The following is a 25,365-nucleotide window of genomic DNA, read 5'->3' on the forward strand; positions in this document are numbered from 1 at the left end:
ACGGGGCACGAGTTCACTCCTCTGCGCAGGGAGGCGCAGGCCAGTCACCCAGGCTGGACCTGTGAACTGTGACACCAGCAGCCCAGCTACGACGGGCACCCACAGGGTTCTGTCGGAACGCCTGGAGGTGTTCGTCCGGAGGCGGATGCTTGATTGCCTGGAATCTGCCACGGGGAGCTCTGAAAACAGCCTCCCAGGCCCATCCCAAGGGAGAGATGCCGTGAATCTGGGGCGAGCCCTAAGACCTATTTCTTACCTTCCCCGCAAACGAGAGCACACGAAACCGTACCGAGCTGACGTCCGCTTCAGCGGGAGGCACCGGCCGGAACCGCCACTCACACTTCACTGTGTGGAGGATGCTGACCGGGGAGCCCTCGCCGCTCCATTCTGTGGCCAGGACGTCGACCCCTAAGTAACTCCCATGACTTTCAGAGAGGGTGCATCCTCCACCTGCCGTGGGGCCGGACCTGGGGGCTGGGCACGCTGCCTGGAACCTCACCGGCTCCCAGAGGCGCGTGCCCGGCCGGGGGCCAGTGCGGTCACTGCTGGGGCAGCGTACCAGGCGCAGCCAAAGGTTTTCAGAGCCACTGTGCACCGGACCTGCTCCCAGGTGAGCAGGGGACGGACAACTGCGCACGCAGAGAGCAGCAGACACGGGGATCCTGGACAGGGGCAAAGGGCACCGCAGAAGCCGCCGTGTGCATCTCCCTCGGCACACAGCGTCCGGAAGCCTCCCCAGCGCGGCCCCGCGGCGGCTGCTTTTCCATGCTGTCTTCATAGACTTGCCTTCGCCACCAGCTGTCCTGCTCTGCCCTTCCCCTGCCTCGGCCTGGACACTGCCTCTCTCCCCAGACCCACGTGGCCCCCGGTCACCAGCACTGGGGCCTGAGCAGTGTCCAGGAACGCACGTACTCTGGGTGTAGACCAGCTGTTTGACAGCACGAGGACAAAGCTGGTGGTGACCACAAGTGTGCGCAGACAGCGAGCTGCAGAGCCGGCCAGAAACCCTCCGGTGGGCGCAACAGCAGAGACGCGCCCTGTGTGGACTCCAAGTCCCCAAGCAGACAGGCAGACGCAAGGCCGCGCTGCCGCTGGGGACCTGATCCCCAGCTCAGAGCTCCTGGGTCTGGAACTTCATCCCACACCACACCCCTGCCGGGCCAGGACCCCATTATGGTGAAAGCCAAAACACTGATGCACACAGAGAAGGTATTTCTTTCATTCAGCAGTTTGCCAACACTAAAACTGGGGAGGTCTTACGTAATTGAGATTTTAGGCTTCTCTTAAAAGCTCGGCCGTCCAACACAGGGCCCTGGGTGCTAGAGGCTCCCAGCGCACCACCCGTCGCTGTCCCATGACACCCCGGTGACCCTGGCTATGAGCGCTGGACGGTGACTGCGCCCGGGAGAGGCCTGGCAGGGAGACAAGAGTCCCGGTTCCTCATCCACAAGAGGAGAAGTGGCACCAGGACCACGGCCTCGCGCCGGGACACGCAGGCTGCCTGGCGGACACCACACACGGGCACTTCGGGGCTGCTGATTCCGCGCCGGGCAGCGGGCGCTTCCGGGGTCCTCAGTGAACGAGGGCAGGGAGCACAAGGCTTCCTCAGACAGCGCCTCCCAGGTCCCGCACGCAACAGCAGCCGGCAGCCAGGTAAACCTGCGAGTCGCCCACCCGAGCTGCCCAGGACGCGAGGTCCCCAGTGGGAGGCGGGGCCTCAGGGCACTTCCCTCTGCCCACGAGCAGCCGTAGACAGCACCCACTCTCCTTCCAGGCGGGGCCGTGCCGTGGGGGCTGGGCGTGTGGCCGGCGTGCAGGGGGCACACACACGGGTCAGGCCACCTCGGCGGGGCCAGGGCTCCTCAGCTCCCACACCTGACGCATGGCAACCAAGGACAGGGGGAACCTGACGTCACCGAGATGAGTCTTCAGGCTTCCGAGGATACCGCGGGGAGACTGAAAGGACAACCCACAGCGTGACAGAAACTACTCGCGTGTCAGGCACCTGATACGGGACAGGGACCAGGGACAAAGAATTCCGACAGTTCCGTAATCAAAAGATGAATGACACAACTCAGGGATGGGCAAAGGCTCTGAACGGCCGCTTCTCCACAGGAGACAGGCAGACGGCCGGAGGCACACGAAGAAACGGCCGCCATCATTACTGCTGAGGGCGCGGTGAGCTGCAACCCCTCGACCCCCGCTGGGGGGCAGCACTGGGCACCGGCCAGGATGCGCCATGACCAGCTCTGGCGCACGGCTGGCAAACCGCACACCAACGCGGCTGCTGTGGGAAAGCCCGGCGACTCCTCAGAGGGCGTTCCCAGATGTGCGGGCACGGCCCGAGCTCACGGAAAATGCCTCGTACCCTTTAGTTCCATTTTCCCGCGGACTTCCTGGACCACCCTCATCTACTTGGCAGAAATTAAAAGCTAACGTTCACACAAGACCTCGCTCACAGCCGTCGCAAACCGAGACCGGCTCCCACGTGTGCACAGCCGGGTCACACGTGCCACGCCCGGGGGCCCGGGAGGTGCTGAGCTGGGCGCAGCAGCAGCTGCAAAGGACCACGCGTTGCAGGGGCCCCTGAGCGGACACGGCCAGGACAGGCAGATGCAGAGTCACAAGGCAGGGACGCGAGGGCAGCGGGAGGGGAGGGCGGGGTAGACGAAAACCTGCCACCCAATGAACACAGGAAAACCCACTCAGCTGTATGCTTTAAAATGGAGAATTTTATGGTATGTGAATTTTATCTCAATAAAAAAGGGACAGGCTGGTTCAGAACTCATTCCAGGTTGTCATCAAAGAGAAAAGCAGAGGTGGAAAAAGACCCCAGCGCAGGCCCGTCAGCGTCACACAGGGGATGCCGTCTTCACCCACAACGGTGAAATCGAGATCCCCAATTACAAAACAGATGGCAGTGGACAGTTATAAAAATAAAGCGAAGGTCTATGTTTCTGATTTGTGCAGGTTTCCTCAAACCAGTCTGTCGCTCATCCAAAAGGAGATCATGGAATCTGTGTTCTTCCGCGACGACGTAATAGTAAAAACTGCATTCCACTGACACAAAAAATAGCTTCGCTTCCAAATAGCACAAGTCTTTAAAGTGACTTTTCCCCAACAATAAATATAGAAAACAGCCATTAACAAGCAGACTTCAGCTTGGTCAGGGCGTGCCGCCGGTCCGGAAGTGCGTCTTTCCCCTCAGGCGGGCAGCGCGGCCGCCTCGGCAGCTCCCCCGGGTCTTTGGTGCTCACAGCTGCCCAGCGTGAAGCCACCTGAGGCTGAGCAGGAGTCCCTCCGGCTGGGCCGAGCATCACAGGACGGGGGGCTCATTCGGCACGGCCGCTGGAGCCCTGCACGGAGGCGGCCCTCACAGCTGCACCTGCCCATGGCGGCTCGCGTGGTCAGTCTCTGGTCACACCGACGGGGTCTTCGGGGGGTGCACCTGCTGCATGAGCTGGGGGCGCTTCACCCTGGGCTTCCTCCGCTTCGGCCTGCTCTTGGCCTTGTTGATCTGTACCACAAAGAAGGCCAGGACCACCATGGCTCCCAGGAAGGCGAAGACAGGAATGGTCTGACCCACTTCCTGGTTATAGCGGCCAGGCATGATCCCTGCAAGAGGACAGGACAGCCAGTGAGCGACCCGTGTAATGACCCACAGCTCTGCCACCTCGCTGGGCGAGCCGAGACTCATGAGAAACTAAGCGCTGGCTAATTTCATGAGCTGGGCCCGCGGGACACAGCTGTTTGAAACCTCAGCAACAGGACACAGGCCACCAACGGAGAGAGCAGGTGACAGGACAGGGTCTGCTTCCTGTGCAGGAGGACACAGCAGGGCCTCTGCCCTGGCCCAGGCTCACCCCAGACAGACGCAGACCCTCCGCCAGAGAAGAGCAACACGACAGGGCTGTGAGGGGCTTTCTGGCTCTCGGTGAGTAGAAGCGAGGCCTCCCCCAGTCTGTCAGTCATGGCGTGCTGGGGTCCTACCAGCTGGGGTGGGAGGCAGCACCTTCCACAGATGGCAGCTGTGGCTGGAAACCCGGCATGGCACGAAGGACCCCAGGGTCGGAATGTCAGCAGACGGCAGCCGAGCAACACCGAGGGTTCCGGAATTCACACCCGTCAGGCACCCCGTGACCTACGGCAAGGCCCCACCTGGGGCTGGGGTACCCCTTTCTCGCTCAGTCTCTGGCCAATTCCTGGAATCTGGAGAAGCCCCTCCGGAGCTGTCAACTCCCCAGAGAGCACGAGTTTGCCCACACTCTACGGGAGTGACCGGGACCCACTGCCCCAGGCAGGCGAGGGGAACCTGTCCCACCTGCTGTCTGCAGAGCAGAAGTTCCCCACGAGACACACAAGCCCCAGCCCCGGGCAATCCCAGCCCGGCAGCAGGACAGATCGGGATGAGACCTCAGGGGACAAGCTGGCCTCTGCCACCCAGAACCAGCAGCCGACAGGCAGTCCCCCGTGGTACACAGCAGGAGCGCACCCTCCAGAGCTCTGCTAACACTCAGCCAGCCCAAGAGAAGTTCAAGTCGGAAAGCCTGTGCAGACTTCTCCAAGCAAAACAACAAAGTCTGTAGCTTTGGGGCCTGCTCTTGGCCTCGTTGATCTGCACCACAAGGACAGCTCCAACCTCTACGGCTCCCAGGAAGGCAGAGACTCCTGGGGAGTGAGGGAGGCTACATGAAGAGGACTCAGCCTGACGCTGCCTCATAATGATCCCCTCAAACTCACCTCCAGGAATGTCCCAGGCACCACTTTCTCCGGGGGAGAGGGGTCGCACTTGAGGGCGACTCGATCGGAAGTTGGGTAACACCACTTTGTCCAGGTCGATGGACAGCAGCTTCTGATGCTTCCAGAGATTACTTCAGAAAAATGGATGAAAACACAGCACACATGAGCAGCTGTAACAGCCTGGAGGCGTTTCCTGACGCGAAACCGCGGAACCAACAGTCCTCCAAAACCGGAGACTTCTGAACACCAACATGGCACCACACCGGAAATCCACACTGACCTCGTGTGACCCTTGTAGCCAAAACTTAGACGCGCAGAAGACACTGTACAAAGGACTTTCCAATCTCACGCGGGGGTGCTGACGCGACACACGTGAGCTTCATGTTGAGACGTGGGGGCCCCGTCCCTACGCTGTCTCATGAAGGATGTACTAATACTCTAAATCTGCAAGCACTCAAGCCGGGGAGACTTCCGGTCCCAGACAGAGGGATCCGGCGAGAGATGCGAGGTGGTTTCCCTGCGCATCTCTCGGAAGCCGGTGCAGCACCCAGAGTGACCACTTCCGGCTCCAGAGCAAGCTTCCCGCCCGCCCAGGAGACTGTCCCATCCCAGGAGCTGTCTGCTCTGCTGGCGGCGGCTTCTTCTTCTTCAATGTATTTATCTGACTGAGAGGTAAAATTACAGCCAGAGAGAGGGGAACACAGAGAGAGTCTTCCATTTGCTGGTTCACTCCCCAAATGGCCGCCATGGCCAGAGCTGGGCTGGTCCAAAGCCAGGAGCCAGGAGCTTCTTCCAGGTCTCCCGTGTGGATCAGGGGCCCAAGCACTTGCTCCACCTTCCACTGCCTCCCAGGGAGCTGGACTGCAAGTGGAGCAGCCAGTGCTCGAACCAGCACCCATATGGGATGCTGGCACTGCAGGCGGAAGCTTAGCCCACTACGCCACAGCACCAGCCCCTTTGTCGGCTTCTAATAATGCCACCGTGAGCCTGGTGGGTGCCTGAGGCTGGAAACATCTCGCAGCCTGAGAGACCCCCCCGGCGAGCCTCTGAAGAGCTGAAACCTTCAGACTCGGGCTGTGCAGCGCGGCCCCAGAGCTGGAAGCTGCTGATGAGCAAGCACGGAGCTACACAGCAGGGAAGGGCCGGTGGGGTGAGGGGCAACATCGTCTTGTCCCGAAGGAAGCCCCAGCACAGGGCGAGCACGACAGGCACGGGGAGCGACGGGGGCAGAGGGCGTGGAGCACACTTCATCAGTGACCTCAGGCCCACGCGGTCAGAACTGAGGGCACGGAGGGCATGGACACCTTCTGCAGTGCCAAGAACAAATGGAAAACCTGTGACTGTTGTGGCTTGCAACTGAAGAAAAACAAGATGTTTGCAAATTACGAATTCCCTGTCTTTATTGCTCATCCACCTGGAAACAGCTGGCCTGTGCCGTTCCTCTGGCTGTGTGCAAAGGCCCGGCCTGTCTGCTCTCAGGGGAAGGTCGATGGCGAGCTGGTGCCCGCCAGGCCTGCAAGAGGCTCGCCAGGCAGGAAGCAGGGGACCACAGACGTCCCAGCTGAGGCCCGCGAGGACAACGCGGGGGACGACCGGGGCCTGCTCTGTCTCCCACGACTGAACTCTACATTTCAGGGTCAATCGGCCTGAAAGTCAGACCCATGCACTAACCACAGTCAGTGACACTGAGGCTCTCTGGCTGCAGCAGAACCACGTGGGCTGTCTCCTCACTCCAGCAGGGACTCCCTGCACCTCGGCTTTAAGCACCCGCGACGGCGCTCCCTGGAGAAGCAGCCATGGCGACAGCACACCACATGTGCTCAGAGAGGACCCGCAGCCGGGGGTCCTCCCAGGCTGTGATGGTCACTGCAGGACACCCAGAGCCCACCAAGAGACCGGGGACGGGCCTCCATCCTACACTGAAGCAGACGTGCCCTGGCCCTGCTGAGGGCGTGTGGCGCTGTCTCAGGCTTTTCGGGAGATTCACGACTGTCTGCGGGCCGAGCGTGATCCGCTGAGAGCCGGCAGTGCGCTAAGGAAAAGGGATTACAGACAGCAGCTGAAAATCCAGTTCCAGGAGCCGCCCGTCACCCACCGGGGGGCCAGCTCAGCCTCTGATGATTATCTGACGTGGACAGGGAGGCACCAGAGGACACGCTATTCGCCCCTCAGAGTCCTCTCAGCACTGTGGCCGGCGACAGCACGGCTCCTGGACCGCGAGCAAACGCCGCCCAGAGTAAGAACTGCTGACGGTGGCTGCCGTACAATGCTTGGATTGCAGGCGAGGATAACAATGGGTTATAAATAAGCAGGATGCAAAAATGGAGACTTATCAGGAATTTCTAAATGACGGAATGTTAATGGGAATGGAAAAGTACTCATCAGCTGAAGGTTCAGGAGGAAACATGATAAGACAGCATTCCCGCCCTATCATCGCCTGTCTCTGCAGAGCATATTCTAAGTGCAGACCAATGTCCCCGCTGGAGCACTGGGCACTATCTGTCTACGACGCACAGTACAGCAGAGCCACCTGCGATGCCTTCCCTGCTTACTGCACAGAAGGCAGCCTTCTGTCCTCGACCCCACGCTGCTGGCCACACCAGCCCCAGCCATCGTGGACCCACGTACAGTGGGCGGCCTGGAGATGGGGAGGAAAAGGTGGCCGGCAGGGACCTCTCCAGAGGGGGACGGAGGCTGACAGTCCCGACAGCTGTCCCTGGGACACCCAGCCCGTGACTCAACACAGCAGACCCCAGCACCCTACTCGGGAGGTGCCCCTTCTCTCGTATTGTCCTGCTCAGGCAGAGCTGCCCAGAGAAGGCCCTGTGGGGACTGAGCTACTCGTGCAGGCCACGGAGAGGAGCGGCAGGCGTGACTCAAACTGAGGCCACGGAAAGGAAGGGACAGTCAGTGCGTGAGAGCCGCTGGCAGAGCGGCACCTCCGGGCACTACCGGACACGACAGACGGAGGCCAGCAACGCCGTGGCAGGAAGTGACTGGCCCAGAGCACCCTTCCTGGCCAGGCCACGCCAGCAGTCACACCTACTCAGAGCACTCTCAGCCAAGGGGCAACAGAGAAAGCCCCCGGCTGCATTTTCTCACTGGCATCTCACGGACGAGCACAGCGGCCCAGGGCAGCCCTCCCCGCTCCGAGCCAAGAACCGGAGCTTCTGCCAAGGGAGCTTCCAGCAAGCGTCAGCCACAGCTCACCTCCAACAAAAGGCCCGCTTTACAAAGCACTGCTCTGCACAGGACACCACCAGGGAGCTCACTGCCAAAGCTCCGCATGGGGTGGAAACGATCAGCAGATCTGAGGACTTCGTTATGACACCACAAAATTGCATTCGCTCCCTATCACAGGAGGGGACTCGTCGGCCTGCGCAGGAGTGGGCGTGAGGCGGGCACTGACCTGGGCGCCGTCTCATTCAAAGGCTGTGGCTTGGCCCAAGACAAGTGTGGACAAGCCGGCAGAGGACGAGGTTTCGGGTCTCCCAAATGGGCCTCGAGCACTTTGGAGTACCGATGAAGATGGTTTCCTGTGGCGGGAGCAGAGGCAGACAAAGCAGAGTGTCACTACCACGCCACGCAGGAGCGGCCTCCTTCCGCCTGCTGAGCTGCCAGCTGGGTGCGTGCGCTGCAGGGGCCACAGCGCCTGCTTCCTGCCAGACCACTGCCCTGCCCTCACAGCGGCCACACTGTGCACGACTGGCCACTGCCACACAGCCGGCCACCCCAAGGACGCTAATTCTACATACAGGCTTCGTGCAGACACCCTCCTCCCCGAAAATATTTCATTCTCTGACCACAAAATCCTGCACTTTGGAAACTTTTTATACTTCTGAGGTCTGTCCCGCCCAATGCGGCCTCCGGCCACACGTGGTTACCGAGCCCTCCCTGACAGGTCACATTTCAAACTCAGGTTTTGCTGCATGGGCTGAAGTGTGCTATTATATTACAGTGACTTCACCTGTGGCTCGCGGTAGTTTTCCTGGGACTCCTGGTCCACTCCAGGAGGACCCTGGGAGCCCAGTCCGCGCCATCACAGTCCTTCCCACGTGACCCGAGCAGTCACTGAACTTCTCTCAGGAAACACCGATTCTCACAGCACTCCCCAGCCTGCTGCCTCGGACCTCGTGTGTGCTCTCAACACCTGGTGATTCTCCCTCATCTGTGAGGGGCGGACTGGGTGGGGGGAGGGCAGGGGACAACGCTGCATGGGGGGGGGCTGCGCCCCTGTCCCTAGGGGACTCTGGGAGAGCCCTCCGCAGGGCAGAGCCCCCGCACGCTTGTCCACTTGCAGGGGCGGGGGAGACCAGGCAGCCGCACAAGCCAACGGGCTCCATTCGCAGGCGAGCGTGCCGATGCCCCAGCACCCCTCTGGCTGGTTCCGGTCACCACGAGACATCGCGTGGCCTACTCACCTTCCATCCTCTCTGGAGGAGCCGTGCCAGCTCCGCTGGGAGGACGATGCCGGTTCCCCGAGTGACTGAGGCTGGGCGGGGTCACCCCGTAGGACGTGTACTGAAGGAGCGCGTCCAGGAGCCAAAAGCAGTCTGCACAACAAGCATGCCGTTTAGGAATTCCCTTTCGTGAGAATGAAAACTGCAGGAACACAGAAGCTAGCTAGCTCCCATAGGAGGGAGACTGCGGTTCACAAGTCGGAAGTTTGCATCAAGGCAAACCCGACACATTGCTGATTGCCCTGATTCACGTGAAACCCACAGCCCCACGGTCAGTGCCCCACCCGCTCCGCTCAGCACAGGTGGGCACGACAACTCGGGCTTCACTGCAGGCCTCCGGGCTCCAGGCCGGTCAGCCCCACTGGACACTGGGCTGGGCCAACGGCTCGAGCACTACACACGGCTCTGGGCCCTGCGGGGGCAAGGACAGAATGGAACCTGATGAGGGAAGAATGGCCTCAGATCAGAGGCTCCAGACCAACAGGAGAGGGGCCTGGGGAACCACAGCTCTGCCAGGGCCCAGAGACGCTCCCGGGGAGAAGCACCGCACGCGCACCACGGGGCCGCACGGGGGAGCCTCTTCACTGGCCGCCTGACCACCCCGGCAGGAAGGCACAGCATGGCCAGTCTCTCTTGGGGATCCCTCAGAACGCAAATGTTGGGCATCACAGCTCCCATTCCAAGAGCCACATATATGGATCCTTCCCATACTGGATTGTGCTTAAACCTGGAAATTGTTTCCATACTGCCCCTTCCCGGACTGACTCACGCCAAGTCCATGAACACCAACTTGAACTAGATGAGATCATTAAAAGAAAAAAATGCCACAAAGTACCATTCTCCTTCAAAGGGCACTTCTGGGGGCCAGCACCGTGGTGCAGCAGGTTAAGCCGCTGCCTTCAATGCTGGCGTCCCAGATGAGTGCCAGTTCAAGTCCTGGCTGCTCCACTTCTGATCCAGGTCTCTGGTAATGCACCTGGGAAAGTGGTGAAAGATGATCCACATACTTGGGCCCCTGCCACCCACATGGGAGACCTAGATGGAATTCCAGGCTCCTGGCTTTGGCCTGGCCCAGCCCTGGCCATTGCAGCCATTTGGGGAGTGAACAAGCAGATGGAAGATTCTCTCACTGTCTCTCTCTTCCTCCCTCCCTGCCTCCCTGTAACTCTGACTTTCAAATACATAAATTTCTGGCCAAGCACACACACTCCCCGAAATATCCTAAAAGCAGTCCCTGTCATTTGAAATTTAAGGATGCAACAGTCTTTTCAGGGGTGTGAAATTTTACTAAAAACTCTTCCAGGAGGGCTCGGGCCTTAAAAGACAATCTCCGTGACTTTAACCCTCACTTTCGATTTTGAAAAAACCAGTCACATCCCAAGGATTCACATAAATGCCTGGAATTCAATCAACTTCAGCTCAAACTCCAAGAGAGGCTGGAACACAACTCCTGAGATGTGTCCTGTTCTCCCCAGCAGGCCAGCACACGGGCTGCCAACACCAGGGGGAGGCCCAGGCAGGCAGAGACTCGGTGTCCACCGGATCTTGTCATCGTCTTACCAGGTACAACTTGTAACACTTGCACCGCTCACTGCGGGCTTTAAACACTGGGTCTCAGCTCAAACTCCCTAATCCCGAGGGAGCTCGGAGATGGTGAGCAGAGGGGGGTGGCCGTGTCCGCTCTGTGCCCCTCCCTGAGGAGGGCCCACAACAGCCCTGACTCCATGACTGTGGGGAGCCCAAGTGAGGCCCGCACACAGCACAGCTGGGGAGACTGGCCCAGCCCCAGCAGGGCAGAGCCCAGGCCGCAAGAAGGGGCTCTCTGTGGAAACGCAGGTGATGCTGGCCGTGCTGCCCGGGGGGCAGTGAGGAGGGCCACGGCTGCTGGAGAAGCCCAGGGCTTCTGCTGTAGGTATCCCCTCGAACGTCCCAAGCCATCAAAGCGGCCAGAGCCCCCGTCCCTGGCTGCTGGGAGTGGGTGCTCATTCACTGACCAGTACTGGACCAGGGCACTTCCAGGAACTAGGGCGGGGACTCGTGCGCCCGTCTCTCGTGGGCCCGTCTGCCTTCCGTACCCTTCTGCCGATGGCTGTCATCTAGGCAGTTGGAGTCTCCGTAGAGCACGATCCGGCCTCCGCCCTCGGCTGGAATCTGATACAGTCCCAAAATGGGGACATTTTCAACAACTGCTGTTTCTTGCTTTAAAACTTCCAATCCTAAATCAACACAGCAAAACCAGCAATGAGTTTTGTCACATTATTTTCCAGCTGTCATTAGAGATTTTATCTAGGTAATAAAAAACATAGGCAAAAGCTAATACTCAGTCAAAATGTGCAAACTTTTAGGGCAGGAAAACAATGTCTTAGATGCCACCAACCAATCTGCGTCTTAGCAAAATTCGGAGAAGCGTGCAGTTCTACACGTACCCACTTTCCTTCATTACTTGAAATGGTGGCAGGCAGCAGCTACAAGCCTGCGGGTGTTACTTTTCCCGTTTATCCCACCAAACAAAAGCAATTCTTGTCCCACCTCCTATGCTATACACACTGTCTACACAAAAGGAAGCCAGTCAGTATCTCTACAGAGAGAGCTGTATATACTGAGAAGCAGGTGTGCATTTTATTATTAAACACCAGGGCAAATCGTGTGTGTGTGTGTATTTATATTTATTTACTTATTTTTTTTAAGAGGCAGACAGTCTCCTATCCACTGGTTCATTCCTCAAAATGCCTGCAATGGTCCCAGGCCAGGGACCAAAGCTAAGAGCTGGGAACTCCACCCAGGTCTCCCACATAGGTGGTAGAACCCAATCACTTGAGCCAGCACTGCTGTGTCCCAGAGACCACATTAACAGTAGCAGGAAGCTGGAATCGGGAGCTGGAACCAGATATCAAACCAGGAACTCCAATGTGGGACGAGTGTGCCTTACCCACTACTATAACTGATTCACTTACCTGAAAGGCAGAGCTACAGCGAGAGGTTTTCCCTCTGCTGGTTCACTCCCCAGATGGCAGCAACGGCCAGAGCTGGGCCAGACTGGAGCCAGGGGCCAGGAGCTTCCTCCCGGTCTCCCAGGCGGGTGCAGGGCCCAAGCACTTGGGCCATCCTCCACTGCCCTCCCAGACCACAGCAGAGAGCTGGACTGGAAGAGGAGCAACCGGGACTAGAACCCCAACCAGGTCTAGAACCTGGGGTGCCGGCATCACAAACAGAAGATTAGCCAAGTGAGCCACGGCACCGGCCTCTACAACTAACATATTAAAACTCTTTATGCAACAAGCAGAGACAGCGGGAAGCCAAAGGCAGGGGTACCATCCCTTACCTTGGTCCTTCAGGGTCTGTGTTATCACTATGCCCTCCTCTGGGAACTTGGCGATGCTGCAACCTGAGGCGTAGTACACTGGAAGAGAGTGGCTCAAGGTCTCAGGCCCCACGCCCCCAGCACCCTCTCCAACAGCGACTCAGCCACCCACACGCACGCTCGCCATCACGTGTCCCACTGACACTGCTGGGACCCACTTAAAATCGAAGAGAGAAGGGAGGGTGAGCAGGGCTCCCGGGATGGATTTTCCAGGTTGGAACAGAGCTCCACCAGCCCTGGGCCGGGCCTGCAGCAGCAGTGCTAAACAAGTCGCGCTGTGGGCCGGGTGAGCTGCCCAGGCCTGCTCCACCAAGACCCAGGAGCGGCTTCCCACACACAACTTCCCCAAGGGGTCCCTCTCTGGGAACGCTCAGCGTGCACTCTTACAGGTCAGTGCTAAAATAAAGAATGCTGAGGGCACACAGCATCAGAGTAGTTCTGAACATTCTGCCTAGTCCCTTCCAGCTTCCCTGGAGGCCACAATGTTCTCTGAAACTCAGCTGAGAGGCGGAGCTGGCTTCACCCACCCGCTCTGGGCACCCCCCCGCCACTGCAGCACAACCCCAAGCCTTACTGTCGTGGTTTGCCAAGGTGAACTCCCCTTCATACAGGCCGTCGCTGAAGCCCATGTGCCACACAGACAACAGCTCATTCAGAGCCGGGATGTTGGCTCCTCCAGTGTCTGGCATCCACCACTGCCTGCAAAAGCGACAGCAGGCACAGGGGATCACCACCCCCACCACCCCCCACAGCAGGCACAGGGGATCACCACCCCCACGGCAGGCACGGGGGATCAGCACACCCCACCACCCCCCACAGCAGGCACAGGGGATCACCACCCCCACAGCAGGCACAGGGGATCACCACCCCCCATGGCAGGCACAGGGGATCACCACCCCCTACGGCAGGCACAGGGGATCACCACCCCCACGGCAGGCACGGGGAATCAGCACACCCCACCACCCCCGACAGCAGGCACAGGGGATCACCACCCCCACAGCAGGCACAGGGGATCACCACCCCCCATGGCAGGCACAGGGGATCACCACCCCCACAGCAGGCACAGGGGATCACCACCCCCACAGCAGGCACAGGGGATCACCACCCCCCATGGCAGGCACAGGGGATCACCACCCCCACAGCAGGCACAGGGGATCACCACCCCCCATGGCAGGCACAGGGGATCACCACCCCCACAGCAGGCACAGGGGATCACCACCCCCACAGCAGGCACAGGGGATCACCACCCCCACAGCAGGCACAGGGGATCACCACCCCCACAGCAGGCACAGGGGATCACCACCCCCACAGCAGGCACAGGGGATCACCACCCCCCACGGCAGGCACGGGGAATCACCACCCCCCACGGCAGGCACGGGGGATCACCACCCCCACAGCAGGCACAGGGGATCACCACCCCCACAGCAGGCACAGGGGATCACCACCCCCACAGCAGGCACAGGGGATCACCACCCCCACAGCAGGCACAGGGGATCACCACCCCCACAGCAGGCACAGGGGATCACCACCCCCACAGCAGGCACAGGGGATCACCACCCCCCACGGCAGGCACAGGGGATCACCACCCCCACAGCAGGCACAGGGGATCACCACCCCCCACATGCACTGCGTCTTCCCGGGGCCCAGGCCACACAACTGACGCCACGGTCAGGCTGTGGAATACTGCAACCCTGCACGGATACGATGCAAGCGATTTATTTCATAAAATGAAAATGGGTCCTTCCCCGCCGTGGACCACTAGGAACGGTTAGTCCAGCCCTGGCCACAGACAGTGCGGGCAGACGAGAAAGAAGCTCACAAATCTAAGCCCCAGACTTGACAGCACTGGGAGTCCCTGCTCATGGCCAGGTTACTGGAAGCTGTCGGGGGAGAGACGACAAAGGCTCTCACGCAGGATCGAGGCAACGTGTGTGCTACCCCGCAGCCCCCAGAGCGCCCCCAGGGGCAGAGCTGCTCTAGCCAAGCCTGAGCGGCCTCTGCTGCGCAGAAAAACCACAGATCAGGGCCCGCGGACAGGCGCTCCCTGAAGTCTGTGGAAACCAGAACTTGGTTCTCCAGAAGTCACACTGCTTATCCAAACACCGACTCGTATCAGCACCTTGTGTTTTCATCGTAGAACTTGACTTTCCTCATGACCGAGGTGTTGTACCAGTCACTGAAGACGACGAGCGAAAGGCCATTGTCCACGTCCCTCCTCAGCTTGGCGATCTCCTCGGGGAAGTACTCCTCCTCACTGTCCACCATCAGCAGGGTGCCTGGCGGACACAGCGCCACACCCTGAGGGGAGTCGCCTCCGCACACGGCTGTCACGCAGCACACACACGGAGCTGCACGCACACAGCTGTCACACAGCACGCACACAGCTGTCACGCAACACGCACACGGAGCTGCACGCACACGGCTGTCATGCAGCACGCACACGGAGCTGCACGCACACAGCTGTCACGCAACACGCACACGGAGCTGCACGCACACGGCTGTCACGCAGCACGCACACGGAGCTGCACGCACACAGCTGTCACGCAACACGCACACGGAGCTGCACGCACATGGCTGTCACGCAACACGCACACGGAGCTGCACGCACACGGCTGTCACGCAGCACGCACACGGAGCTGCACGCACACGGCTGTCACGCAACACACACACAGAGTTGCATGCACACGGCTGTCAGCACGCACACAGAGCTGCATGCATACAGCTGTCATGCAACTCGCACACAGAGCTGCATGCACATGGCTGTCACACAGCACACACACGGAGATGCATGCACACGGCTGTCACACAGCATGCACACGGCTGTCACACAGCACACACACGGCTGTCACACAGCACACACATGGCTGTCACACAGCACGCACACGGAGATGCACGCACACGGCTGTCACACAGCACACACACAGTTGTCACACAGCATGCACACGGTGCTGCGGGGAGGCCCGTGGCTCAATCCACCGATGCCTCAGGTTTGCCCTGTGAACCCTGTTCTACCACTAATGGGGGACAAAAACAAAAGATCGGAGCCCAACAACACACGGGGGCCAACGACGTGTGGGTTTCAGTTTTCACTTGTGTGCCTGACATAAAGGTTTTTCAGAAGGAATGAAGCAGAACTCCATTTAATTAAAAAAGCAGTGCAAACGCCCACCCATCCCTGCCAGCTCGCATTTCAGGTGACTGCCAGCCACCAGCAATGAAGGGCCATGTGTCGTTCTGTGTCTGCTTCGTCCCCTTCTCACACGTTCAACACCCCACTCCAGTGCAAGAGCACTTACCATACTGACTGGCGTCGAAACACGTGAAGGGGGAGCCGAGAACCTCCACGAAGTAGCCCATGCTCCTCAGATGCTGGTACATGTCCCTGAAGTTGGTGTGCACGTGGTCACCATTCCTGAGAAGCAGAGAGCCACAGCAGCAGAATGACCGATCCTGCCTGGCCCCAGAGGCCCGCCTGCCTGGCTGCGGGTCTGCACCGGGGCGGCTCGGCTGTTCTAGAGGAGCACAGGCACCGGTGGAGGAGGCCGGCCTTTGCAGCCCTGCACCCTCCGGGCTGACACGAGGGCTTCCTGTGCACAGCACGCCCAGGGAGGGGATAAACTGACAGGGAAATGCAGCCAAGCACAGCTTTCTTTATTATTATTATTATTATTTTTTTGACAGGCAGAGTGGACAGTGAGAGAGAGAAACAGAGAGAAAGGTCTTCCTTTGCCGTTGGTTCACCCTCCAATGGCTGCCACGGCCGGCGCACCGCGCTGATCTGATGGCAGGAGCCAGGTGCTTCTCCTGGTCTCCCATGGGGTGCAGGGCCCAAGCACCTGGGCCATCCTCCACTGCACTCCCGGGCCACAGCAGAGAGCTGGCCTGGAAGAGGGGCAACTGGGACAGAATCCGGCGCCCCAACCGGGACTAGAACCTGGGGTGCCGGCGCCGCAGGCGGAGGATTAGCCTAGTGAGCCGCGCGCTGGCTGCCAAGCACAGGTTTCTGAAGCGCAGAGGCAGCAGGTTAGCAGTGCTTTCTTGTAAATTGCTGGCAACCATCTGCACCGACAAATGAGCTTGGCCCACGGCGTGGGAATGCAGACGCTGGGACGAGCCCCAGGAGCAAGCGTGCCGGGACGACAGCACACCGCTGACATCACCGCGCGGATGGTGTTTCCACTCTCCGCCTCAGGAGCATGCCCGCCTTCTACTGCACTCGGACAACGATCTACCCCAACGCCCCCGGGAGAGCCCAGGCGCCTGCCTCCCCCACTGCCCCGCAACTCAGAGCCCGTCCTCAGCAACCTGACTCCGCGTGCTCCCCTGCTCTGTCTGCCAGCTACCCTGTCTTTTTTTCTTTTTTTAAGATTTTATTTATTTATTTGAAAGTCAGAGTTACAGAGAGGAGTGAAGGGCAGAGAGAATGACTCTTTGGTTCACTCCCCAAGTAGCTGCAACAGCTGGGGCTGCAACAGCTGGGGCCAAAGCCAGGAGCTTCTTCCAGCAGGGAGCTGGATTGGAAGAGGAGCAGCTGGAACGTGACCCAGTGCCCACGTGAGATGCAAGCGCTTCAGGTGGCGGCTTAACTGGCTCCACCACAGTGCTGGCACCACCTCTACTTCCTGTCTGCCTATCTCTGGACACACTTTCCTCAATCCACTTTCCAGAGACAGCTCATTATAAAAGGCAAATCTAAGGGCGAGCGTTGTGGCGTAGTGGGTAAACGCTGCCTACAGTGCCAGCATCCCATATGGGTGCCAATTCAATCCTGGCTCTCCGCTTCTGATCCAGCTCTGCTGTGGCCTGGGAAAGAAGTAAAGGACAGCCAAGTCCTTGGGCCCCTGCCCCCACGTGGGAGACCTGGAAGAAGCTCCTGGCTCCTGGTTTTGGATCGGCACAGCTCTGGCTGTTGCAGCTATCCGGGGAATGAACCAGCAGATAGAAGACCTCTCTCTGCCTCTCTGTAACTCTGCCTTTCAAACAAATAAATAAAATCTTAAAAAAAAAAAATGAGGCAAATCTGACCCTAAGTACCCTGGTCAGATGGTCCAATGCCTCCCTTTACCCCACTTTCAGTGTGGCGTGGACTGGGGGCTGGTCCACGTGCCCTGAGAAGACAGGAACAGGAAAGGTGTGAGGGCTGGGGAGGGGGAGCTCTGGATCCTGCAGGGTCACCTGGGGCACCCAGTGGGTGTGGCCACGTCAGCAAGTCTGAAGCCAACTGTGACAGTTTACATCTTCAGAAGACGCTGCTGCATGGGGAATGGGACTTGGAGGGAGTAAGACGCATCAGGAGGCACTCAGGGGAGAGCAGGTGATGGCCTGCACAGGGGAAGCAGACGCGGGCAGACGCAGTCCGACGTGGGGACAGATCGATCTGCTGACCGACAGGAGGCACTCAGGGGAGAGCAGGTGATGGCCTGCACAGGGGAAGCAGACGCGGGCAGATGCAGTCCGACGTGGGGACAGATCGTATCTGCTGACCGACAGGAGGCACTCGGGGGAGAGCAGGTGATGGCCTGCACAGGGGAAGCAGACGCGGGCAGACACAGTCCGACGTGGGGACAGATCATATCTGCTGACCGACAGGAGGCACTCGGGGGAGAGCAGGTGATGGCCTGCACAGGGGAAGCAGACACGGGCAGACGCGGGCAGACGCAGTCCGACGTGGGGACAGATCGGATCTGCTGACTGCCTCATGGACAAGCAAGGGAAAAGAGGCAACTGAGGATGCCCAATCATCCAGTTACACGCGTCAGTTTCAGAGGACAGGGGTGAGGGTGCCCTAGGAGCAAAACACACGCCTGGAAGATGGAGGGGTCACGGAAGTCCAGGTTCAGCAAGAAGCCAAGAGTGTCACTTCCCCTAGGGCAGCAGGAACGTGGAAGCCCCCAGCCCGCCCGCCCCGCGCAGGGATCGTGCAGCGGGCCAGCGTCCGAGCGTGGTGGCTGCTTACCAGTCTAAAGGGTCGTTCTTCATGCGCAGGTTATCCCTGGGGAAGTAGCCGGGCGGGTAGCGGAGGTTGTGGTACTGATCCCACAGTACCCTCTTGCTCCGAGGGGGAGTAGGGATGATCTTCACCTTGATCGGGAGCTTAACCGTTGAAGTATGTTCTGCACCATTTTTTGACTTAAAATTTAAAAAAAAAGAAAGAAAAAAATCTGAAATGCACCCCTTTCCCAGAAAAAACTTGCAGGTTTCCAGGTTTTGAAGGATCATTTCTATTTAACATAAATAATTTGAACACAAGAATTTCCAGTAACAGCAAATGAAACAATAGAAGGTAAATGTGTCCCAATACATTTTCATTCACACTCTTTAAGGAGTTTAAGTGGGTTAGAGCTCTGGCCTGCAACGCCCTCACCCCACATGGATGCTGGTTTGAGACCCGGCTGCTCCACTTCCAATCCAGCTCCCTGCTAATGCACCTGGGAAGGCAGCAGAGGCTGGCCCATGTGGTTGGGCCCCTGTATCCACGTGGGAGACCCAGAAGAAGCTCCTGGCTTCAGACAACCTCAGTTCCAGGGATTGTGGCCATCTGGGGAGTGAACCAGCGGATGGAAGACCTCTCTCTCTGTCTCTCCCTCTCTTGTCTCTCCCTCTGTCTCTACCTCTCTCTGTCTCTGCCTCTCTCTATCTCTACATCTCTCTCTGTCTCTCCTTCTCTTTCTCTGCCTCTCTCTGTCTCTACCTCTCTCTCTGTCTCTCCCTCTCTCTGTCTCTCCCTCTCTCTCTATAACTCTTTTAATAAATAAAATAAATCTTAAAAAAAAGTTTAAGACTTAAAATTTAAGATCCTCTGTTCCTAAGAACTACTGGAGGCACACAGGAGCAATTCCACGTTTCCTTTTAGACAACGTGTATTTTTGGTGGACTCATTCTGAGACTAAGATCTGGTCCACGAGAGCCCTCCGGGGCCAGCAGTGCGGTCTGTGGGTAAAATGCCAGCATCCCACAAGAGCACTGGTTCCCGCCCGGGATGCCCTGCGTCCACTCCAGCTCCTACTGTGCCCGGGGAAGCAGCAGCAGACCGCCCGAGTGCTAGGCCTCTGCCCCTGTCCAGGAGCACAGACTGGAGTTCCTGACCCCCGGCTTCACCCTGGCTCAGCCTCAGCTGTTGCAGAAGACATCGTCTCTCATCTCTGCCACTTGGCCTCTCAGATTCTCAGAAAGAAGAGCCCGGTGCAGTGGCACAGCCAACAGAACAGGAAGCACCGCACTCACTCACCAGGTTGGCTTTTCCACCCCAGTTGCCCTGCAAGGCCTGGATAATCACAGGAAGCAGGGCTGAGCCTGCCTGCCAGCCGCGCGTGACCCTGTGACTCTCAGCACCCGGGCAGGGGACGGTAAAAGGCTAGGAAGAGATGCTTCCTGGGTCCTTACCTCCATCTCCGCGGGGGAAGCGACGGTGACCATGACGTGGCCCTGGGCAATCCCTTCCCAGGATGCCGCTTTCTTGGTCACAGAAATGGAGATAGCCAAGTAGCCGGACCAAGGCCATAACACCGAGGAGTAAGAGAAGGCGACCTCGATGTTGTCCCCATTCTGGGGCAAATAGGGCTGCCAGTCAGGCTGCGGGAAGGAGAAACCAAGCAGAGACTGAGTGAAACAGGTGGAAACCAATATCCCTCCATTCCTGGATTACCTACATCAGTTTTAGAAAGATTCCTTTCACTTATGTGAAAGGCAAGTGACAGACAGGAGAAACAGAGGGAGCTCTTACAACTATTGGCTCACTCCCCAAGTGGCCACCATGGTCAGGGCTGGGCCAGGCTGAAGCCAGGAGTCTGGAACTCTGTTCCATTAAATGAGACAAAATGAAATGCAGATACTGGGGCTGCACCGTGGAGCAGCAGGTTAAGCCACACTTGCAGTGCCGGCATCCCACAGCAGAGCGTTGGTTCGAGTCTTAGCTGCTCTGCTTCTGATCCAGCTCCCTGCGAATGCACCTGGGAAGGCAGTGGACAACAGCTCAAGTGCTTGGGCCCTTGCTCCCCACGTGGGAGACGGGGATGAACGTCCTAGCTCCTGGCTTCAGCCTTGCCCAGCCCTGGTCATTGTAGCCACTTGGGGGAATGAACCAGTGGATAGAAGATCTCTTGTTCTTTGTGTCTGTCTCTCCTTATCTGTCACTCTGCCTTTCAACTCAGTAAACACACCTTTAAAAAGAAGAAATACATTTACTAGGAAACCTACAACCAAAGTCCCCTGAGGACCCTCGGAGCAGGCCCACTTGGAAAGGCCAGGACCCACTGCCGCTGACACCACATCAGAGACTGCTTCCCCACTGTTACAGGGGGGCATTAGCACAAGACCCTTGACAAGGAACTGGTCTGATAAGAGAACTCGGAGCAGGCCACCTGTCAGGTCTGAAGCAGATGCCAGCTACGTGTAAGACGAGAGAACCCGTTAACTGAAAGGAACGAAATGGCAGCACTGCCATCTGTCCCCAGGGGAGCCCCAAAGCAGGCGGGCGGGTGGGCTGGCAGGGCATCAGGTGACTGCCCCGCTCCCCTCCCGGCTCCGGAGAGAGCAGACAGGGATGTAACCATCTGGAGCAGACGCACACTTGCCATTACCATCAGTCCTCACTCCACACGGATGACTCCTTTCCTCACAAGCCTCACACCAAGAACACACTCCCCAAGTGAGTCAGCACATTAAAAAAAAAGTCGGGAAAATACAAATATTTGCAGCACAGCATCACAGCAATGAGGAAGGAACGCTCCTGGGACCACTGGCTAGCAAGGGAGACACAGCTAACTTTTTATCCATTTCTTACACCATGCATCGAATCAACGTAGAAGGAGAACCTCAATAGTCAATCGTTATTTAAAATAAAATCAGTCACAAAAAACACAAGTGACACCTTACCGTGCCTCGGGAGGACTGAGTTTCAAAACTTCGAAACAACAGAAGAAATCACAAAAGACAAAAATTCATCAACATGAATTTTACGGAAGAAAAAAACCGCAAAGACTCCAGCACGATGACCATTAAAGGGAAAGGAAATCCTGAGCTCGGGGACGGCTGACAGAGGACGCAGCGACGGGCCACTCTGTGCCGTGAAGACCCCGTCAGTGCTGAGGAACATCCCTGGTCCCACAGCAAGGGGGCCACGGAAGAACGCGATTCCACGGGGCACACGGGAGACAGGCTGGCAGGCAGGCACCTCACAACCAGGTAAGACAGGCACATCGCAGAGCGCCTACTCTGCCCCTTCAGTGCAAGCCGGGCCGATGCACCGCCAGGCAGGGGGTAGGTCACCGGGGAGGCCCACGTCTGTACCAGATGCCTGGCTGTGTGAGCGACTCTGCTTCCAATTCCAGCTCCCTGCTAATGCACACCCTGGGAGGCAACAAGTGATGGCTCCCTTAGCACTCAGACCCAGACTGAGTTCCGGCTCCTGGCTTCAGTCTGGCCCAGGCCCAGCTGTTGTGGACACCTGGGGAGTGAATCGGCAGACAGGAGATCTCTGGCAGTCTCTGCCTTTCAAATAATAAAATAAACTTAAAAATTTTAAAAATAACCACTCTCCTAAGTAGAGGTTCTCATTCGTTAGTCCTCCAGAAAGCCAACAAGCAAAATGCCTTGACCACCCAACCCCACCCCGCCAAAAGAGCTATCACCCGGGAAAGCCAGTGCCCACCGAAGGACGCACGGATCAACACGACGAGGCCCGTCCACACCCGAAGCCCGGAACATGACTCGGCATGAAAGGCCGCAGCGCAGAGGAGAGAGTGCTGCATGGGGAAAGCCAGGCAACAAAGGGAGACCCACCGCCCGACCCCACGGCCAGGAATGCACAAAGCAGGCAAGCCCACGAGTGTCAGCGTGGCCAAGGGTCAGCAATGGAAACTGAGTCTGTCTGGGGCAAAATGCGGGCACAACCTTGGGCACACACTGAAAACCACCGAATTAATTAATCTGACAGGGTGAATTCTGTGCATTACATCCCAACATAAAAAATTTATCTCATAGAGTTAAAACATGGAAACAGAAAAAGATCCATCAGCCAGAGCAGGCATGGGAGAGGCGCCCACCCTGAATGCCACAGGCAGGAGGTGAAGCCAAAGCAAACCTCTTTATGCCAAGAGCCCTGGCAACACTCAGGCCCTGGCTGCAGGATTCCAAGCCACAGAACTCATGTAAATGAACCACAAGAACCATATATGCAAAGACAGCCAGTGAAATGTTCACAGCTGAAAACCACCCAGCTGTTCAAGCAAGGGAAACTTGGCATCATGGTTTTAAATCCTTAAAACTTAATGAGAACCGCCGGCGCCTCGGCTCACTAGGCTAATCCTCCGCCTTGCAGTGCTGGCACACCGGGTTCTAGTCCCGGTCGGTGCGCCAGATTTCCCGGTTGCCCCTCTTCCAAGCCAGCCCTCTGCCGTGGCCAGGGAGTACAGTGGAGGATGGCCCAAGTGCTTGGGCCCTGTACCCCATGGGAGACCAGGGTAAGTACCTGGCTCCTGCCATCGAATCAGCGCAGTGCGCCGGCTGCAGCGCGCCGGCCATAGTGGCCATTGGAGGGTGAACCAACAGCAAAAGGAAGACCTTTCTCTCTGTTTCTCTCTCTCACTGTCCACTCTGCCTGTCAAAAAAAAAAAAAAAAAAAAAAAAAAAAAAAAACCTTAATGAGAACCAAAAGAACAGACTGTAAAATTCTGCCTACCACACAAAGATAATACGCATTTCAGATAAGGACCAGAAAAGGGAGTTCTAAACAGCGGCCGCATGAGTATGCCGGGCTGGAAGTGCCCCGTCTGTTCTGGATTCCTAGCCTTTGTTGTTGTCATGTCTACGAGGCATTTCTTTCTTTCTTTTTTTTTTTTTTTAATTAATTTATTTTTTGACAGGCAGAGTGGACAGTGAGAGAGAGAGACAGAGAGAAAGGTCTTCCTTTGCCGTTGGTTCACCCTCCAATGGCCGCTGCGGCCGGTGTGCTGCAGCCGGCGCACCGCATGGATCCAAAGGCAGGAGCCAGGAGCTTCTCTTGGTCCCCCATGGGGTACAGGGCCCAAGCACTTGGGCCATCCTCCACTGCACTCCCGGGCCACAGCAGAGAGCTGGCCTGGAAAAGGGGCAACCGGGAAAGAATCCGGCGCCCTGACCGGGACTAGAACCCGGTGTGCCGGCGCCGCAAGGCGGAGGATTAGCCTTGTAAGCCGCGGCGCCGGCCCTACGAGGCATTTCTTAAAAAATCATAAAAACAAAATTCAAAAGAAAGACCACATCTTCCAAACAAAAAGTTTCATTCATTCAACTTAAGGAATAAAATAACTACAATCAGACCTTTGATTATAGATGGGAAAGGGGGCAGATGAAGAATCCAATGTAGGAGCCAAACTCAGGATAACAGCACAAAGGTAAAACTGATTCCTGAATTCACACCCTGACTTACTCTGCAAAGACTGAAGGTCAAACCACCACTTCCAAGAGCCCTGGTACCCTCTGTACGTTCAGCTGAGACACTACGGCCTTGTCCAAGTTCACGTCAAGTCAGAGAGCATGTCAGAGAGAAGTTTCACCTTATCTACAATTCTTCCTGTCACTCCCATGCCGTTGAGGATGGTGACATTAACAATTGTCGGCATTCCTCCATAGTAGATGGGCTGGGAGCAGTAGGGCCACATGTAGGGACACTCAGTCAGATCTACGTAGCTCGGGCTCAAGCTGAAACAGAGAATACAGTAGACCACGTTAAAAAAAAAACTGCAAAAAAGCAACACAAGTGTGCAGGAAGGAGCACAGCACACCTGTGCTGCACAAGTCCCTCCCTCGGCTGCCCTCAGGGCCCTGGAACGCCCCGGCCAGCCAGAGCAGGTGCGTGCGCAGCACAGTGCCGGGGAACGCCTCCCGGGCGTGATCGCAAGGGGCCTTCCCTGGGAAGAAGCAGGCAGTGTGCCCATGAGAGGGAGGGCAGGCGGGCTCAGGACAGCCTACGCCTGCACTTCTCCACGCGCTCCACCTGAGGTGTCCTCCTCCCGTACAGATCCCCTGGGCATCCTGCCTGTGATGCACCTTAGCTAGCGGACGACCACACACTCATCGAGGCTGAGCCCTGACAGTCCCCCCAGCAACGTGCCGAGCCTGAACGTGGTTTCAGAGGGCTGGGCAAACTGGCCAAGAGCTGACCCAAGTCTCCTACACTGCTTTGTTTCATGGCTTCCTCACGTCAGAAATGAACATGTGCTGGGTTGGCGTCATTCCTAATGCAGCGCCAGTGACAGGCAGACAGGAAGCGAGAGCTGCTGACGGGCCAAGACGTTCTCACTGCGAGCACCAGGCGTTCGTGAATCCGGCTCATCAAGCTGCCCTGAGTTCAGTGGGTAGGAGATTGCTCTCTCTCAGAGGAGGACCAACCCAGCTCCGACATCGACCACACAGGGATCACTTTCTATTAGGTCATCAGGTCTGGGCCAACTGAATTACTAGATAAAAAACCAAGCAGAGTACTCTCATGGATACTGTGATTTGCACAGGCAGTTATAATCAATATTAAAATAGATATCACCCAGCACCGTGGCATTGTGGGTAAAGCATCCCATACGGGTACCGGTTCTAGTCCCGGCTGGTACACGTCCAGTCCCCTGCTGATGTGCTGAGGAGAGCAGTGGAGCAGGGGAAGACGGCCAAGTCCTTGGGCCCTGCACTCGCGTGGGAGACCCAGAAGGAGCTCCTGGCTCCTCGTTTCAGTCTGGCCCAACCCTGGCCATTGTGGACATTTGGGGAGTGAACCAGTGGACAGAAGATTTCCTTGTCTCTCCCTAACTGTGCCTTTCAAATAAAAAAGAAAAA

The 25,365-nt window shown here is 57.8% G+C and overlaps 1 protein-coding gene across 4 annotated transcripts in view; it reads right to left on the minus strand.

Moving 5' to 3' along the window:
- Nucleotides 1–2,712: 2,712 nt before the first annotated feature.
- MBTPS1 (membrane bound transcription factor peptidase, site 1) overlaps nucleotides 2,713–25,365 on the minus strand; it is a 65,459-nt gene continuing 42,806 nt past the window's right edge. For all 4 annotated transcript variants that reach the window (XM_051847327.2, XM_070062808.1, XM_051847331.2 and 1 more), the window contains 12 exons: nucleotides 24,096–24,240; nucleotides 19,945–20,133; nucleotides 18,518–18,690; nucleotides 15,858–15,973; nucleotides 14,681–14,837; nucleotides 13,136–13,260; nucleotides 12,523–12,600; nucleotides 11,276–11,416; nucleotides 9,162–9,293; nucleotides 8,150–8,276; nucleotides 4,741–4,871; nucleotides 2,713–3,615 (listed from right to left, as the gene is read on the minus strand). In XM_051847327.2, the coding sequence (XP_051703287.2) occupies nucleotides 3,419–3,615; nucleotides 4,741–4,871; nucleotides 8,150–8,276; nucleotides 9,162–9,293; nucleotides 11,276–11,416; nucleotides 12,523–12,600; nucleotides 13,136–13,260; nucleotides 14,681–14,837; nucleotides 15,858–15,973; nucleotides 18,518–18,690; nucleotides 19,945–20,133; nucleotides 24,096–24,240 (1,711 nt within the window). In that variant the 3' untranslated portion in view covers nucleotides 2,713–3,418. The remainder of the gene's footprint in view (nucleotides 3,616–4,740; nucleotides 4,872–8,149; nucleotides 8,277–9,161; nucleotides 9,294–11,275; nucleotides 11,417–12,522; nucleotides 12,601–13,135; nucleotides 13,261–14,680; nucleotides 14,838–15,857; nucleotides 15,974–18,517; nucleotides 18,691–19,944; nucleotides 20,134–24,095; nucleotides 24,241–25,365) is intronic.

The sequence above is a fragment of the Oryctolagus cuniculus genome, chromosome 18 (genome assembly GCF_964237555.1).
Source record: "Oryctolagus cuniculus chromosome 18, mOryCun1.1, whole genome shotgun sequence".
Lineage (NCBI taxonomy): Eukaryota > Metazoa > Chordata > Mammalia > Lagomorpha > Leporidae > Oryctolagus > Oryctolagus cuniculus.